The sequence below is a fragment of the Ursus maritimus genome, unplaced genomic scaffold, assembly GCF_017311325.1.
Source record: "Ursus maritimus isolate PB19 unplaced genomic scaffold, ASM1731132v1 scaffold_26, whole genome shotgun sequence".
Taxonomy (NCBI): domain Eukaryota; kingdom Metazoa; phylum Chordata; class Mammalia; order Carnivora; family Ursidae; genus Ursus; species Ursus maritimus.
In genome coordinates this window covers 6,664,561-6,682,265 of record NW_024425119.1, presented here as the reverse complement: position 1 = coordinate 6,682,265, position 17,705 = coordinate 6,664,561, and the positions used below count along the sequence as shown (strand labels likewise).

The 17,705-nt window shown below is 48.7% G+C and overlaps 1 protein-coding gene across 1 annotated transcript in view; it reads left to right on the top strand.

Annotated features, from left to right (window-relative positions):
* ANO2 (anoctamin 2) overlaps window positions 1–17,705 on the top strand; it is a 318,709-nt gene that overhangs the window by 223,165 nt on the left and 77,839 nt on the right. Inside the window, exon 18 of the mRNA XM_040642600.1 lies at window positions 16,451–16,525. Within this exon, the coding sequence (XP_040498534.1) occupies window positions 16,451–16,525 (75 nt within the window). The remainder of the gene's footprint in view (window positions 1–16,450; window positions 16,526–17,705) is intronic.

Below are 17,705 nucleotides of genomic sequence, written 5' to 3'. Positions count from 1 at the left end.
TGGAACATTTTATGTGGGCTCACAGTTTAAAGAGAACCTGTTTCTGGGACTAAAGAACCACGGACACAACTGCTTACTGTCTTTGAAGCATCGGCACATCCAGTTCAGTTCATCAGACGCTTAGTGCGTTACCTTTTGCCTTGATCTCCAGAAAGTGGGAGATGAGTAAGAGATGGTGGCCGCTCTCAGGGAGCTCACCGTCTCCTGCGTGCAGAGACACGCAGATAACCAGACTGAGCAGAAAGCCGTGAGCCTGTGTCAGCCGAGGTTGCGGTGAGGAGGCCCTGAGGCTCCTGAGTGCTGTCTCCATGGCGGATTACCAATACTACCAAAACCGCAGCCCTGGCACTGTGGCGATTTGTGCTTGCGTCTATACAATTCTAAAAGCTGACTGCTAGATTTAACGCTAGCCCTGTAATTTTTTCATGAACTAAGAGTCCTTTTTTTTTTTTTTAAAGATTCTTTAAATGTATCCATTTGACAGAGCGTGCAAGCAAGTACACAAGAAGGGGGAGAGGCAGGCAGAGGGAGAGGGAGAAGCAGACTCCCCAAGGAGCAGGGAGCCCTATGTGGGCCTCGATCCCAGGACACCGGGATCATGACCTGAGGTGAAGGCAGATGCTTCACCGACTGAGCCACCCAGGCACCCCAAACAAAGAGTTGTTATTAGGTCAGTTTCACAGACCACTGAAGGAAGAATGGCTCCCCCAGCGGAAGTACCATCTAGGAATCTGTTATTCTGTATTATCCACCATGGAAGTTGAGGCCAGTTGTGAAGAGTTAGCTCCCTGCAGAGCTAGGAGGCCCAGTCTGCACAGACCACCCTCACTTCTGATACAGATGGCAAGTCGGGGGTCTCCAATACCACCCTTACATCTAGTGACTTACTGGAAGGACTCACAAAATTCACTGAAAGCTGGCATCATTTATTTCAGGAAAGAACCCAGGTTGAAATCAGCCAAGGGACAAAGTGCATAGGGTGGTGTCCAAGAAAGTACCAAACACAGAACTTCCAGAGTCCTCTCCCCATATGGTCAGGACGGTGTCACTTTCTCAGCATCAATGTGTGACAGTGCTCGCAGAGTATTGCCAATCAAGGCAATTCCCCAGATCGTATATTACCTGCATGGCTGACCTTTAGTCTCCAGGCTGTCTGGAGGTAGACCTGATGCCATGTGGCCCAAAGACCCCATCATAAATCATATTATTATGCTGTCTGGTGACCAAACCCCCAGACAGACAAAGACGCTCCCATCAGGCATGGCATTCTAAGCAGCCAAGGCAAAGGCCAGACCTCTTTTTGGTTAAGGTTAATCACTTACTACACAACCACCGAAGAGTCTTCATCTGCAGAAATATCAGTGGCCAGCTTTCGGGGGAGCTGGAAGCTTGGGGAGAAGAAAGGAGATGGACATAGTAATGACCATAGTTCTGAAAATCGTTTTACTTTTTCAAGGTAAAATTTGGTAGTGAGGAATTTAAACAATTTTGTTTTTCCTTCTGGCTCCTGAATGGTCACTAAACAAATAAATCACAGAGCTGGGTCTAGAACCTGACTTCAGGAGTGCTTTCTCAACACAGACCAGTGGGGACGGTGAGCCCTCAACTCTAGGGCAGCCCAGGGGGAGCTGCTTGATGCTTCCCCCCCACACACACTCAAGAAGGAGGGAAAAAAGAAGTCAACAGGGATGCTCCAAACAGGAGAATGTGAGGCTCTCTTTCCTTCCCTTTCGTCTCCCCTCCTTCTCTCCCAGCAGTATTTCTTGACAACATGGTGAATTGGTTGGGAAGAAGGGAGAGAAAGCAAGAGGGAGGAAGGAGACTCCTTGTTTCTATCAGGCATTTGTTGCTGTGGTACCTTTCTTCCAGGTTACCTGCCATTTTCAAGGGGTAGATTTCCCTCCCCTCCTCTGCCTCAATCTTCACTGTTTTTGAATCAGAAATAATCAAAATATAATGCATCATCCATAAATTCTGATCTGGCTCATGCAGGATCCTAGAGAGCCCTGGCTGCTCTTTGCCAGGGCCTAGAGGTGGAGGGGTGAGTGGTGGTGAGGTCAGGAGAGGCCAACCTGTCATTTTAAGCTGTGCATTTTGTTCCCTAAGTAGAAGGATGCCCTGTGCATGACCTGGGAGCCAACTCCAGCCACTCCTGGGGGTTAAGCATTTGGGATGACTTAAGCTCATTGGAAAAACAACAACAACAAAACAAGCCCAAACCCTTAGCCTGTGACACGGGAGGTGGCTGTGCCCTATGGTACAGAGCAGGGAGACTGCTTGGAGCAGCTGAGGCTGCAGATTTTCCGGGCAGTCATTGCCCAACAATGCAGTGAGTCAGGGCCTGGAGAGCAAGGAGGTGACGTGTGTTGACTCACTGGGTAGGGGGTGGGGGGGGGGCAGGGATGTGAGGCAGGCTGCAGAGTGGAGGGGGTTCCCCCAGGTGGACACCGCACTGGGTCACCCTTGGCTTCTGGTTCTTGGCTGCAGGTGGGGAGAGGCAGGGCCCTGCCTCACTTTCTGAGGCAGTGAGTAAAATCTCTTCTGGGCACGGAGTGTGCATGTCTGGCTTGGTCCTGCCAGTCTGTCTCTTTTTCAGGGAGAGAACTATGAGCAGGATGGAAAAAGAAACTTGAGAAGTAAGTACAGATAGATCTTCTCCTTAATGCGGAAGCTGGGGATGGAGAGGCTGAACATTGAAAACACGGCCACTGTCCTGAAAGCCAGTAGTAGTGTCTGCAGTGGGTGGTCTGAGGCTAGAGTAACCAGGAAGATGGGTTCTTGCCCAGGGCCAGTAACAGTTTAAGGCTCAACATCAGGAGACAGAATGAGAAGGCTCCAGTGTATGTGCAGCCCCAATGTGCAGATCAAACCCCTCACTTCTGGGATGTCTAACAGTCCCTTCACCCTCTGTGTTTCATGGAGAGTCCCAGCAGCCCAGGGGAAGGAACAGAGGTGAAGGGCTGGTGGGAGAAGAACATCTTCAGGATGCAAGGGGGTGGATTGTTGATTGGCATAAGGTCAAATCATTATTTGCTGGCTGGAGAAAAAAATACCTTGCTGGGGTGCAGAAGTCCTGAGTTGTGATCCTAGGTCAGGTAAGGGGGTAAAGCAACTTTTGTCAAACTGCCATGGGACAGGTAGTTGGCCGCCAAAGAAGTTCCCATGGCCAGCTGGGTCTGTGAATGCTGGATTACGTGGAAATACCTCCGGTTTTCTCAGTCTGTGGGATGCATTGGCCTATTACATTTCCTAAGAGAGGGAGAGGTTGTGCACGTGGATCATCTGTGAGTACTTGGACAATCCAGTGTTTTGAAGAACACAGTATAAGGAATGCAGGAAAGATAAAAAGAACGCAGATTTGGAATTATCCAGATTTGGATTAAAACTCCAGCTCAGGGGCGCCTGGGTAGCGCAGTCGTTAAGCGTCTGCCTTCAGCTCAGGGCGTGATCCCGGCGTTCTGGGATCGAGTCCCACATCAGGCTCCTCCTCTGGGAGCCTGCTTCTTCCTCTCCTACTCCCCTGCTGTGTTCCCTCTCTCGCTGGCTGTCTCTCTGTCACATAAATAAATAAAATCTTTAAAAAAAAAAAAAAAACTCCAGCTCAGTGACTTACTAATGTATTAGTGTAACCCTCGTCAAGTAACTATCTTCTTGGGTCCTAATTTCCTCAGGTGTGAAATAGGTCTAATAATTCCTATCTCATAAAGTTATTGTGAGGAATAAGTGAGATCAGATATATAAAGAATCCCGAAAAGTACCTGTAACATAGTAAGCACACAGTAAAGGATGGATGGATGGATGGATGGATGGATGGATGGATGGATGGATGGATGGATGGATGAGTGGGTGGATCAATGGGTGGGTAGATGGGTGGGTGGGTGGATGGATGGATGGGTGAGTGGGTGGTTAGATGGGTGGATGGATAGGTGATTGGGTGGATAGATGGGTGGGTGGAAGTGTGGATGGATGGATGGATGGATGGATGGATGGATGGATGGATGGATGGAAGAGTGGCTTGATAGATTGGTGGATGGATGGATGAGTGGGTGGATAGATGGGTAGGTGGATGGATAAGCAGATTGATAGATGGGTGGATGGATGGATGAGTGGGTGGATGGATGGGTGGTGGGTCGATGGGTGGGTGGATGGATGGATAGACTAGTCAGTCTTGGACCACTACCTTAGCTAAGCAGAGTCACTATTCTGGGGTACTCCTGGACCACAAAGCATGATGATATGTGTGTACATGTGTGTGCATGCACACATGTGTATATAAGCACTCATTCATGCATTCCCCTGAGTCTTTTCTGAACACAGAAAAGTTAGGAGTTCCTCCACCATGCTTCCACGGATTCCTGGTCATGGCCATGTCCCAGCAAGTACTCTACTGCGCTGCAACTGTTTACGCATCTATCTCTGTTGTGACATTGAGAGTCTCAGAGCACAGCCCAGTCCCTGTGCACAAGAGATGCTCACAAAATCACTGTAAAAGGACTTATCAGCACCTCTTCTCAGTAGTCTGTCAGGTAGGGCTACCGTATCCGAGGGGCCTGACCCCAGCATCCTATTAATGTATTGTAACCTTTCTTGCATGTCAAAAATAAATCCTCCGGACTCAATACTGACTCGGGAGTCAGAGGGGCTGATGACAAGGTCTGTATATGGATGAGATGAGGGCTGGGTAGTATAGCAGTGCAGTGGGTTCTACTGATAGCATCTGGCCTCAGGGTCTTCCCTTCTTCACCAGGTAGCCTGGTGGTAGTCATCTGCAGCAGCTGCTGTGGGTCTGCTTGAATTCATGAAAGCCCAGCTTGCCCTCCCATGCTGGGACCTGCACACACAGTCCGCTCAGTAGCCCTTTCTGGGCAGAGCCTCATCCTGGGCCCTGTGTGGCAGTGACAGCAGAGAAACCTGGGCAGAGACGACCTGTGCCTCCAACCACAGAGCAACCATCCTTCACCTTCCTCCTCCATTCTGTCCCCTTTATAGATTTTTCTTCCACTCTTTTGCTCCACTCCCCTCTCTCTGCCAGAGCCTGGTGAGGCATGCCAAGGACACTGACTCCTGTTATGGTCCTGTGGCTCTGTCTGGGATATCCTCAGCCTAGCTGGACAAGGAGAGCACTGAACCCAAAGGAGAAACCTGCGTAGATGGGGCAGGATCTCCCCTCACCTACAGTCCATACAGAAGGAGACATCCCCGTATGGATTATTTCACTTTTAAATTTCAGAATGGGTTTCTGAAGAGTATGTGTTCTAGTGGCTTTGGGCGTGTCTGCAGGAGGTCCCCGGTGTTAGAGAGCACTGTTCTCCTGAAGTGTAATGAAGGACATCTCCCTTGCCCGGGGCCCCCAAGTTTGGGAAGATCAAAGGACTGCTTCTGCATGTCTTACCCCGGTTTCCTTGCTGGGGCTCCTTTCCATTTGTTTTGAGCCCTGTTTTTATTGAGGAGGAATAGCAACTAACCACTGTTGTCTACTAGTTAACAATATCTGAAACCAAACCAACAACATGGCAGGCTCAAGTTCACTGTCACCAAATACCATGATGAGAGTTAATTACAGTGTCTTTTTGCCAGTTCACTGTTGTTGCAAGTTCCTGAGCAATTGTTTCTCATGCAGTCCTAGTTACAGACTAGCACTAGTATACATGTATCCGTAACCGTCTAACTGGTGTAAGAGGAACAGCTCTGTCCCTGGGCTGAGGCCAGAGCAAATTGACATTATTACTAAAACAACGAACAAAGGGCCCTTACTGGGAAGAGTCAAGTTCATTATTTATTCATTTGCACGGGCAATCTTTCAAAGAGCGCACCCTTTATTTTTTATTTTTTATTTTTTTTAAAGATTTTATTTATTTATGTGACAGAGAGACAGCCAGCGAGAGAGGGAACACAGCAGGGGAGTGAGAGAGGAAGAAGCAGGCTCCCAGCAGAGGAGCCCGATGTGGGACTCGATCCCGGCACGCCGGGATCACGCCCTGAGCCGAAGGCAGACGCTTTAACGACTGCGCTACCCAGGCGCCCCAGAGCGCACCCTTTAAATAAAAGTTACCAACACTTTTCTGAATGTCGTTTTTTTTCCACACGGAGAAGGCTGTCCACCTCTGCTTTTGAATGGGGGGCAGTGAACGTCCGCTAATATGGTGCCTGTGACCCTGCTCTGCACATAGTGGGGAATTTTAAAGCCCAACAAATTCATAAAATGCAAAGTAAACTTTACAAATGAAGTCAGGTAATCAGCTGCTGTCTAGGTCTTCTCTAACATGTCAGACATGTGGCACGAAAATCAGACCAGGTCTCCGCTGCTGGCCTTCCAAGCATGGCTGAGGCCCAGCAGGTACTCTTACCTCTCTCTTGCCCTTCTTACTCCATGCGCTGCCAACACAATGTGGTGGTAGGTCTGAAATGTATCCCTGCACTCGAGTGTGATCGGTGCCTGCCCTGTCCCTGTAGTCAGCTTGTGGGACGGCGGGGAGGGTGGGGATGGGAGCCAGTTGGCAACTTGGCTGGGCCAGCAGCGCAGCTGACATGACAAATTCTGCGTGGACACTCTCCTCATGAGGGAATTGTCTCCAAGCTTCCCTCCACACTGTGAGCTCCTCTCCGAGACTCTGTTCACAGAGGGGCAAGGGAGGGGTGAGTCTTGAAGAACAGTATTTCCCAAAATGGGCTGATCTATGGCATCACCCATGAAGCATTTTCAAAAACAGATTGTTTCACCCCCAAGATTCTGAGAGTAGATCTGGAGCATGGCCAGGAATTGGTTCCCTGAGTGATTGTGATAATTGGCTAAGGTAGGAGCCAGTGACATTCCTGGGTGTCCCATTCCAGCCTCACCCCTGTACAGTGGCGCCCGTCTTCTCTTTCGCCTGAGCATCTGTGGGGGACTGAGCCCCCAACTCTCTCCTGTCCAGTCTCCAGGGCTCAGGACCTGCTTCCCAGCCCCTGTCCGCCCCAGCACAGTGAGGTGTGGATACCCTCCGACAGCATCATCATGGTAATAGATACAGACAGGAATGCAGAGCCGTGTGTGTTTGGCAGAAAAAAAAGTAAGAATGACAACTACGGAGCCTGAAGAAAGCAAGAGTAAGGGGGGATTTCATGAGGAACTTCCCGTTTGTAAATGAATGTTCTGCAGATCAGTTCTGTATTCTGTGAGCTAGAACATAAGGAAAGGGTTCAAACTGAAGCTAGAAGCTTCTAGGTTGGACTAAGAGATAATAAATATGTGACCTAAAGGGACAAGACACACCAGGAGGAGCTAAGTGTGGCTGCAGGGTCTGTGTCACAGAGATCTTCCTGATTAGCACAGGATGGTTTAGGGCTTCCTTGTCTGGAGGCAGGAGGACGATCAGAACACAGCCAGGTATCAGTTGCCCACTAACACTATTTCCTATAGTACTTTCCATGAGAAAAGCTGTCCTCATTGGCACATGCCTGTGGGACTTGCCCTTGACTATTTTTCTTAAAATCTTGAAAGGTCACCATGAACCTTTTGCATTTTCCCCTTAGGTCTCGGCACTGGTGTGTAACGTGAGGCAGTGGCACAACATTGTTCTGTGGGCCCCTCTTGTGTGGAACTAGATTTGACGCACTCAGAGACGAAATACTCAGGCCCAACCTTATGAGCACTGGGTGCTACCAAAATGTGGGAGGCTGTTGTTTACAGACTGAGAATGCACCCTCTGAGTCATACTTGCCCATGAGCTCCATGGGCCAGGCTGACCTCAGTGCTGGAGATCCAGTGCGGAATTAGACACAGAGCCTGCCTGCCCCCACGGAGCTTATGTTTTCCTTAAAGAGACAGAGAGGAAATAAATAAACAAGAGAACTTTGACAGTGAAAAGAGTTGTGATTGAGAATGGTAAGGGCCAGTGGAGGGACTGGGCGTTGGGACAGATCTCATGGCGGGGGGCGGTGCCAGAACTGAGAACGGAAGGGTGTGCAGAGGGCCCAGCTGGGTGAAGAGGTGGGAGAGGAGTCTGACAAAGGTCCTGGGGTGGAAACCAGTTTGTGTGTTCAGTGGACGGGAAGGAAGCCAATGGACCGGAGCAAAGGAAGCAAGGGATTGAATGGTAAGACATGAAGGAGCCAGAGCCCAGATCACGTCAGCCTTGGAGTCTGGCACAGGGCACATGGATTCTCAGTCCACGGTCATTCAGCTTAAGGCTTTGGTGATGTTCTAGTGAGCGTATGTATTAAGGATTCATGTGTAGTACTAGTGGAGGGCGCTGATGGCTTGAGCCTGGACTAACTCCTTTTACAGGCAGGGAGGCCTGCAGAGGGACAGGAGAGAAGGGTGTCCCCTTGAGAGACTGAGTGGGGAGGGGTGTCTCCAGTCTGAAACCAGGCAGGGCACCCAGTGGAACAGTGGGGACTGGGGTCAGGGAGGGAGAGGAGCTCAGCCCAGTACTGGAACCCAGGAAGGCCAAGGCAGCCGCTCAGGAAACAGAGAAAGTGAAGCAGTAAGCTGTCTGGGGAGCCCGAGGGGTCAGAGTAAGCAGGCTGGACCTCGGAACGGGAGACAGGGAGCCAGAGTCTGTTTTTCTATGTCTGCTGGGAAAACCGAGCAGTGGGAGGATTAAAGAATGTTTTCCATTTTAGCCACAAATTATACTGCATTCAGCCCTGGGCTTCAGGCATGCTTGTAGACTTAGGTGCTGTGCCACGTGACTGCCTCATGCTCCTTTGCCAAGACTTTCCTCCTCGATGGAGGCCCTGTCCCTGAAAGTCTTTCCCTATCTCTAGAATCCGTAGATGGCTCTGGCCTTAGTCATGGGCAAGTCCACGGGGCTGAGGGTCATGAGCTGTGGGCTCAGCCCAAGAGGCTGTGTGTGCTTGGGCTGTGGGCACTAAGACCAGCTTGGGCTGTGGGCACTAAGACCCTCAGGCTCAGTGAAAGGAGGGACATGCACTCTAAAGCTGGCCTCACTCTTCTGGACAGGCCATGAAGGCTTCCTGGACAAGGAACTATTTTAGAAGAGAGAACTAAAGAGAGAGAAGATGGTAAGGTTGGTGGGATCTCTGTTCCTAAAGTAGATGTTTTTGAGAGTTCTTGAGGGCTTGCCCAACAGAGGGAGCACTGAGCAGCCATGTGTGAGGCCAGAGTGGCACCAGAATGGCAGAACGAGACCACACGGGAGGCTTGTGTAGCTTTGGAACAGAAAGAGTGGCCCCTGAGTCTGTGCTGTGGGAAGCATTGCCCAAAGTGAACTGGGGTTTCTTTGTTACTTTGACAAGGAAATTTCGCCTAATGTGTTCCAGCCAGAGCCAAGGTCCCTGGGAGACGAAGCCATAGTAATGGTGGTAATGCTATCAGGTAATAAGTACTGGGTTCGAGCTGGGTGCCAGGCACAAACCCAGGCAGATTCCCAGGTGTTGCCTCATTTCATCTTCACAGAAGCAGTCTTGCATAGCTGCCCGTATTTTCAGTCCCAGGTTTCGGGATGAGGGAATTGAGGGGTAAAGAAGCTGGTCACATGCCTGCAATCACATCGTAAGTGTGCAAGCTGGGAATCAGACCCAGGCGGCTGCCTCCAGACTCACCTGCCTTGCACAATTCTTGGGAGCACCACTGGCTTTCCTAGCCAGGCTGGTGGGAGGCCCAGCTCTAGCAAGGAAGAAGCAAAGGGGGATGAGAAAGAAGATAAATGAGCAAAGAATTTTTTTTCCTCTCAAATGCAACTTTATGGCCCCATTTTACAGATTGCAGGCCCCCAGCCCTGGGCCTCACTATCTTTTTTCTCATTATTTTTTCAGTGTGTATCTAGAGGGCTCCAGAAATTCACAACAGAACTCCTATCAGTTTCTGGCTTTCATTTATGTAGTGAAAAGGAGACCGAATCCCATTTCTGCCTCTAACATACACTGTCCTGTGAGTGGTGGAATTTAGGACGTGGGCTGCCTCAACTATTACTGTCCACCTAAACCTGGGCTGAGATGTCCCCCTCACAATGATGCACCAATGGGTCAGCTGATGAAAGTGAGTAAAGCTCCTTAACCCTGAGACCTACAGCCACACAGGACCAGGTTGTCACCCCTCCTGTCCTAGAGCCTGGGAGTCCCTGGGTTTTCTTGGGTCCTCACCTCTGACAGTGCCCCAGGGATACTCCAATGGAAAAGTATCTTGCACTTCTTCTCATCACCCCTCTCTGCCTCATGGTTCACCCCTTCTCAACCCACCATCCTCCATGTCTCCCATGTATTAATGTCTCCCGCAACCAGCTGTGTCAAATCATGGTATATCAGAGGCATCGAGCACAGGGACCTCAGGAGTGGCACTTGGTCAACTTGGAGAGCTTGCATTCTTGACAATGACACTGGAATAAACTACTGCTCTTTGACATTATTCAGACACAGTTGAACCCGGGTTAAGACTCTTCTTTAGAGTTCCACCTAACCCCCCTTTTCAGTCAATCTCCCAGTCCTACTCTTGCATGGGCCCCCTGCCTGGGCCAGCTCCCATAAGTCATGACATTTAACCAGTCCTCATTTACCGAAGTCCTTGGAAATACATAGTTCCCCCGGATGATTTCCCTCTGAAACCCCATCCAAGCACTGCCAACCCTCTGCATCCTCAGTTCTCAATGGTATTGCCCCTGACCAGAGTAGGGGTTTGGATTCAGTCACCACTATGTCGAGAGAAGACCTCCATCTATTATGATGGCTGGATCCCTTGTCTCAGGAATTCAAAGCAAAGTGTCCCTAAAGGCAGGACTGAGGGAGGAACCATCAATCTTTCTCCCACCTAGCATTGGCCTCACTGAATTCTAAGTGTCGAGGCCGTGCCCTCCTTGCCTCCTTGCACAGAGAGGGACCCAGGTGAGGCTGGTTAGGTGTGTCCATGAACCTGATGGGAGACACATTGATTGCAAAACATTTACTCAGCTTACACGACGTACCTGCTGCTGTGCTTAAACACCAGGTGCATGCACAAGTAGGGTTTGGCCTCTGGCCTCCTGGAGCTGGCGGCCCCTGAGCAGGAGAGACAAGGACATCAGCAGGTGGAGCAGAAGGTAATGAGACTGACGCTCAGGGCCTGAACTGTGGCATCAGGAGTAGAAAGGAAAGGAGGAGCAGACGAAGAGAATGTTTACGGAGCTGGATTCTGTAGGACTTGGGGCAGCTCGAACTGAGTGTTGGGGAGGAAATAGCCCAAGCAAATGCCTTAGTCTCAGGCTTTCTCTGCTCAAAGGGTTATGGTTCAGTTCGCTGAGTCAGGGGATGTAAAAGAAGAAGAAGGTTTATGGAGCAAGATGATTCTTCTGGGACATTTTGAGCTTGGGACATTCCACTGAGCCTGTGCCCTTGAGTTCCCTCCCCAAAGCCCATAATTTCAGTCTAATTATGAGGAAAACTTCAGCTAAGCCTATATTAAGGAATATTCTGTAAAATACTTGACCAGTACTCAAAACAAGGTCATCAACAGCAAGGAAGTCTGAGAAACTGTCATAATCTAGAGAAGCCGAAGGAGATATGATTAATAATGTGGGCTCTTGTGTGGGACTCTGGAACAGAAAAAGGATGTAAATCCAAATAAAGTATAAACTAGGTAATAATAATGTACAATATGGGCTCATTGGTTGTGAAAAATATACCCATATTAATAGGGTAATAGGGGAAACTGAGTATATATACCTAGACTCTCTGTACCATCTTTGAAGCTTTTCTGTGACTCTAAAGCCCTTCTAAAATAAAAAGTTTATTTAAAGAGAAGAAATAAAGTAGAGGAAGAAATGCTCATACGTTACTGGTGCAAATGCAGAATGGCACAGTCATTTTGGAAAACGGTCTGGCAGTCGCTTATAAAATCAAACATAGACTTACCCTATGACTTAGCAGCTCCACAACTTGGTATTTAACTAAGTGAAATGAAAACCAGTGCTCACACTGAAAGCAGTACACGAAGACTTACCTTGGCTTTATTCGTAATCACCAGAAACGGAAAACAGCCCAGACATCTCTTGGTAAAGGGACCGTGGCATGTCCCTACAATGAAGTGTTACTTGGCAATGAGAAGGAACAAGTCCCCGAGAGGGCCACATGGATGAATCTCCACTGCATTGTGATAAGTGAAGGAAGTCAGATGCAAAAGGCTCCACACTGTCTGAGTTTACTTACGTGGCATTCTGGGAAAGGCAAAACTCAAGGCACAAACGGCAGGTCGTGGCAGGAGCTGGAGATTGGGGGGACGGACTCCAAAGGGACATGGGGAATATTGAGTGAATTGGAGTTGTTCCTTGTCCTTGATTGTGGCTGTGACTACATGCCAGTGTATGTTCATCACAACTCCCAGAACAGTGTGCTAATAAGGTGAATTTTGCTGTAGGTAAATTGTACCTTGATTAAAAATTGAAAAAAATAAAATAACTCAGGGATGATTGGCCGCTTTTCAAAACTGCTCTCCACGGGGTTTGTTTAAATAGTATTCTCACCTGCTGTACGTTCACTGCTCCCATTACCAACTGCTCAGTCTGCCAAAAGGGCACTTTGGTAGCATTACGTGAATTTTGCTGTGCTGTTTGCTATTTGGAGACTTGGAAGTGGGAGCCGTAGTCCAGGGACGAAGACCCAAGACAGCAGAGACAAAGAAACAAACACAGACGACAGCTAGGCTTGTATCTTAACAATGGGGGCGTTTGCTAAGTGCTTCCTAATCACCTGCTTTTGATACAATCATGAAGCTGATGAGATCTTACTTTTGTACGACGCCTTACAGCTTACAAAGCTCTCACAGCCGTTCACTCGTGATCCACACAATGCCTCTGTCACTTAGGTGGGACAAGTGTTGTCACGGCCAGTGTTAAAGGGAGATGGAGGGGGCACCTGGGTGGCTCTGTCCATTGAGAATCTGACTCTTGGTTTCCGCTCAGGTCATGATCTCAGGGTCATGGGTTCAAGCCCCACATCAGGCTCCACGTTCAGTGCAGAGTCTGCTTGAGATTCTTCCTTTCCTTCTCCCTCTGCCCGCTCCTGCCCCTGCCACTTGTGCGTGTGCTCTTTTTTAAAAATATTTATATTTATCTGCTATATTTATATTTTGTATATCTATTTTTATGTATACTATGTATATATTTGTATTTATCTACTATAAAGGAGATGAACCTGAGATTCTAGGAATTTTCTGAGGTCACTTGACTAGGAGGTAGTAGAGGCAAGAGTTAAACTCAGGGATATTCAACGTGCAAGCCTACTTCTCTGTCTCCACCCCATGCGCTGGCAATGGGACTTCCCTGCATAGTGTATTTAAATTAATGGCATTTGCCATGCATCTTCACCTCTTTAATGTGCCAGTGAGTGTAGAGTTTTCGTTAGTTTCCACCATCAGAGCTGGTTATTATACATAAAGCCTGCTTTACTCACTGTCATCTTTACTAGTAGCTTTGGGGGCTTGGAAGCAGTCTGCAGTCTTTGTGTTTCTCTCAGCCCTTGTATTTGTATAGCGTCTGAATGTATGAGAGCTGTGTGTATGTTGGAAGCTGTGACTTCCAGAAAAACAACAACAACAACAACAAAACTCATCAGGGTAAACATGAGAGGGAAGGTGATTTTTCAACAACACCAGAACATCTACATCAAAATGAGTCTTTTTCTCTCAGAGAGCTGCTTTGAGAGGATATCCAATTCAGTTGCTTTTTAGTCATCTCAGTTTTATGCAAAGTAGTAACACCATGTTCCTTACCAGATTAGCTCTGAAAATCCTTCTCGTTGATTCCTTGGCGGGTCTCTGAGCTCCTTCTGGGCAGGACTGAGCCTTCTCCCCTCAGGGTCCTCAGGCATCCAGAGCATGGCCCTCATGGGTGCTCAGACTGTGTCTCTGGAGTGGAACTGAACCAGAACTCCTTCTCTAGGACAGAGTTGTCACTACAGGGTGGAGGCTGGTCCACAGATACCTTATCCCTCTTGACCTTTGACCTGAAGAGCATGGACAACCACTAGACAGAAAGCCTTAGCCCAGACTATCTCAGAGGCCTGACTTTGCCCATGGGTTTATTAGTCACTCTGTATAATTGTACTTCTTTCTTTGAGCCCATTTCACCTTGGCCATATTTCCTGCTCCTTGACTTGTGCTTCCCTTTCCACCATTTCTTCCAGGACTGTCCACTTCTGCCCTGGGGGCCCTTCCGAGCCTCATATCACCCTCACTGACTGGCTTTTCTCACCCCTTCCCTCACGTCATGGGCTGAGCATAGGTTTTTCCACGCCTTCTTGCCCTGTTCCTTACTCAGAAGCCCCACTGGGGAGGAACTGGTAACCAGTGGAACCTCTAACTGGGCTTTTCCTGGATCACCACTGGTATTTCAGAGCACCCCTGGTTTGCTGGAACTAAAGGCAGAACCTCTCATCTCTAGGTCAGAGAGCAGGAAAAGAGAGAATCTCTAGGTCAGAGAGCAGGAAAAGAGAGAATCATCGAAACCTCCCCTGCACCAAGGGGGCCTCAGGAAGAGCCTGCCATGCTCTGCCATGTTTCCATCCAGAGTTCCTATTGAGTGTTATCATCCACCACTCACCCTCAGTTTTCCTCATCAAAGTCTTGGAGGAAAATGTCACCAGTGTGAGAAACTAAGAATTAACACTGGAGGAGATAAGTAAAAGAATGCTATTCCCTCTTAACGTTGACTTCACTTAAAATATGAATGAGCCTTATTCCAGTCCTAACAGAAATGAGTTTATATGCTCCCACCTATTCAGAATGGCTGCGACCTATAGTTACCTGTTCTCACTATGTGATGGAAAGTCTGCTGGTCTCGGAGTCTAGAGCCTGGATTCTGTCACGCTGTCTATGCAAGCTGAGTATCATTTGCTTATGTCATCTGGGAATGACAGTGCTAACCACTGAATGGCTTCTGCCCTAACACTCACTCGCACCCCCATTACTGATCCAGCTCAGCCCTGTGCTCAGGTCCAGCGTGCAGAGAGAAAGACCCAGCCTTCCTTTCTCAAGTTGCCCACAGGCTCACTCTCCAGATAACCCTCTCTCTCGAAGGGCAAGTGGTTCCTGAAGCGTTTTGGTGTGGGTGTGCCTTCCGCCTCATTAGACTGTGGGCCCCCTAGGATGGTGATCATATCCACTTTCTTCTCTCTCCCCACCATGCACGGCTGGCTTTTAGAAAGAAGTCTTTCGGGCCAGGAGGGCTCTTAGCCTACAGTACAAGCTCTCAAAGGCTAGATGGCACTGTTGCTAGAGCCAAATCAGGTGTGTTGGGAAAGAAGTGGGAGGAGGGAAGAGAAACCAGAGCAGGAGGGCCTGGACTGTTGACTTTCTGAGTTTGACTCAGACTTGTTACAGAGATGCATGAGGACTCCTGCCAGCATGGCTTCAGTGGGTCTTCACCACAACCTTTGTAGTAGACAGGACACTGCACCAATTCTAACTTTATGGAATACCAGCTCAGAGAAATCAAGTGCCTGGGCTCAAGTTAAATGGCAGCTCATGAGCAAGGATTTCTGCCATCGTGGCTTGTTGGCATTGCCCTGCCAGGGCGAGCCCCTGGAGTTCGCCCAAGGAGGACTGTGGTTGGTGGCATGGCTGTCCCAGGACAGTGGCTTGTGTGAACTGGACCCAGTCTGAGCAGAAAAGATAGGGTTTGCAGACAGACTGACTGCAAGGCATCAGCCTAACCTCTGCCTCAAAATGTTTACTTTTGTGACCAGGGGAGAATACAGTCGTTCTGGAGGAAACAAATGATAACACATACAGGTTCTTTGCAGAACAGCAATTGTAGGTAATTGGTACGCTCGCTAGGATCTAAGGTGAATGGTTGATGTTTCATTTAAATAATGACTTATCTTGGGGCGCCTGGGTGGCTCAGTCGTTAAGCGTCTGCTTTCGGCTTAGGGCGTGATCCCGGCGTTATGGGATCGAGCCCTACATCAGGCTCCTCCACTGGGAGCCTGCTTCTTCCTCTCCCACTCCCCCTGCCTGTGTTCCCTCTCTCGCTGGCTGTCTCTCTCTCTGTCAAATAAATAAATAAAATCTTTAATAAAAAATTTTATGAAAAAAAAAAGAATGACTTATCTTGACATGCTGCTCTGTGGTTGGGTTCTATCTGTCGTTTGTCCATTGCGTCATTATGTTCACGTTTCTCATTAAAATGAAACAAAGCAAATAAAACCATGCTGTGCAGTAGGCAGGATGGGTGTCATGAATGTGCCCTTTTTACAGATGAAGAAATAGAGGGTCAGAAATGATCACACGGCTGACCACTGAAACTTCAGCTCAGTATGAGGCTGGAATCAATTCTTGTCCTCTTTTTACCATACTTTTTCCAGGCTATGCAGAAATCACAAAATTAGGTGGGCTGTTGTGGATATGAAGCGTAGGGCATCAGAGAACACCTATTTAGAGTAACGAATGATTAAGGATACGCAAATTTGTGCCAGTTTGAGAGGAAATCGATACGTCTGTTGTTTTTGCCATCTGATTGTTTGTATTCTCCTGTTTCCCCAGGATGATGAAGATAAGCTGACCTGGAAAGATCGTTTCCCGGGTTACTTGGTGAACTTCGCCTCCATCTTGTTCATGGTAATTTTCCTGATGGAACTCCTGCCTATGACTTATGCATGTAGTTCCGTCGAGCAAATGCTGTGGGTGTGTTATTCAGGTATGCCATGGGGATAGCAAGGGGCTAGTAAAGATGAAGCCACAGTCCTGTCTAAACAGGGAGGATCTTCCCTGATGGTGAGGCTGCTGTGGGTGTCAGTCACCGGAAGAAGCAAAGGTGATTCCCTCAGCCCCGGGATGGCTACAGAAGGGGGTTCTGTCTTCCCAGAGAGAAGAGGCTAGGGAGGTTCTATCTTCCCAGGCTTGAGCACAGGCATTTGAAGTTGGAACTTCTGGGGTTGGGCTGTGAGGTGGTGCCTTCCGCGTTGAGACAAGCCAAGACCTTGGAAGAGGTAACCCAGGTAAGGTGGTCGCAGAATGGTGGTTCAGGCCGCGGGCTGGCTCTCCCTGAGGGTTTATGGAATAGAACAGAGCTCACCCAGCGTGGGCTTTGTGTGAGCCTGATTCTTTAGCTCCCCTGTAGTTGTTGTGTTTATTTCCCTATGTTCTCCCCTTAGAGTTTGGAAGACCCACGTGGGTCTCAGCTGTGTCAGGGAAGATGAGGAGTGAGTCTGTGATTTGTGTCCAAGTCAGATCAATAAAGTGGTAGTACGTCATTCTTTGGGAGCCAGGATGGGTGAGGTAGCAGTGAGTGGAGCAAGAAGACCCGGGAAGGTGAAACTCAGAGGACTAAGCTCGGGTCCCTGAGACCCCAGCCCTCCCTTTATGGGTAGATTGCGTCTAGTATCCAAGACTGGAACTTCTGTTTTACAAAGGAGAGTTGTGTCCTTACAGCATTTCTAAGCAGGGCTACACATTAGTTGTAGGGTTGGGCGAGGATTGCTTATTCTGGACTGAAATCATAATCATTTTCTGGACCTACCTGCCAGCGTTACCTCTGGCCCTGACCTGAGGTTATTATTGCTGTTATGATCATTGAGGACAGGAGGCACGTCTTAGTCTCAGAAATTTAAAAAGAGAAGGAATCCTAGGCACTGTCTATTTCAGCGCCTCATTTCACAGATGAAGCACAGAGGTGATGGGTGCCTTGCCAAAACTGAGCAATCTGCATTCCTTACCTTCTCATTGCTTAACAAGAGCAAGGCATGCAGAATTTATTCAAGAATATGTGGTGAATCACAATGTGTTAAGCTGGAATGAT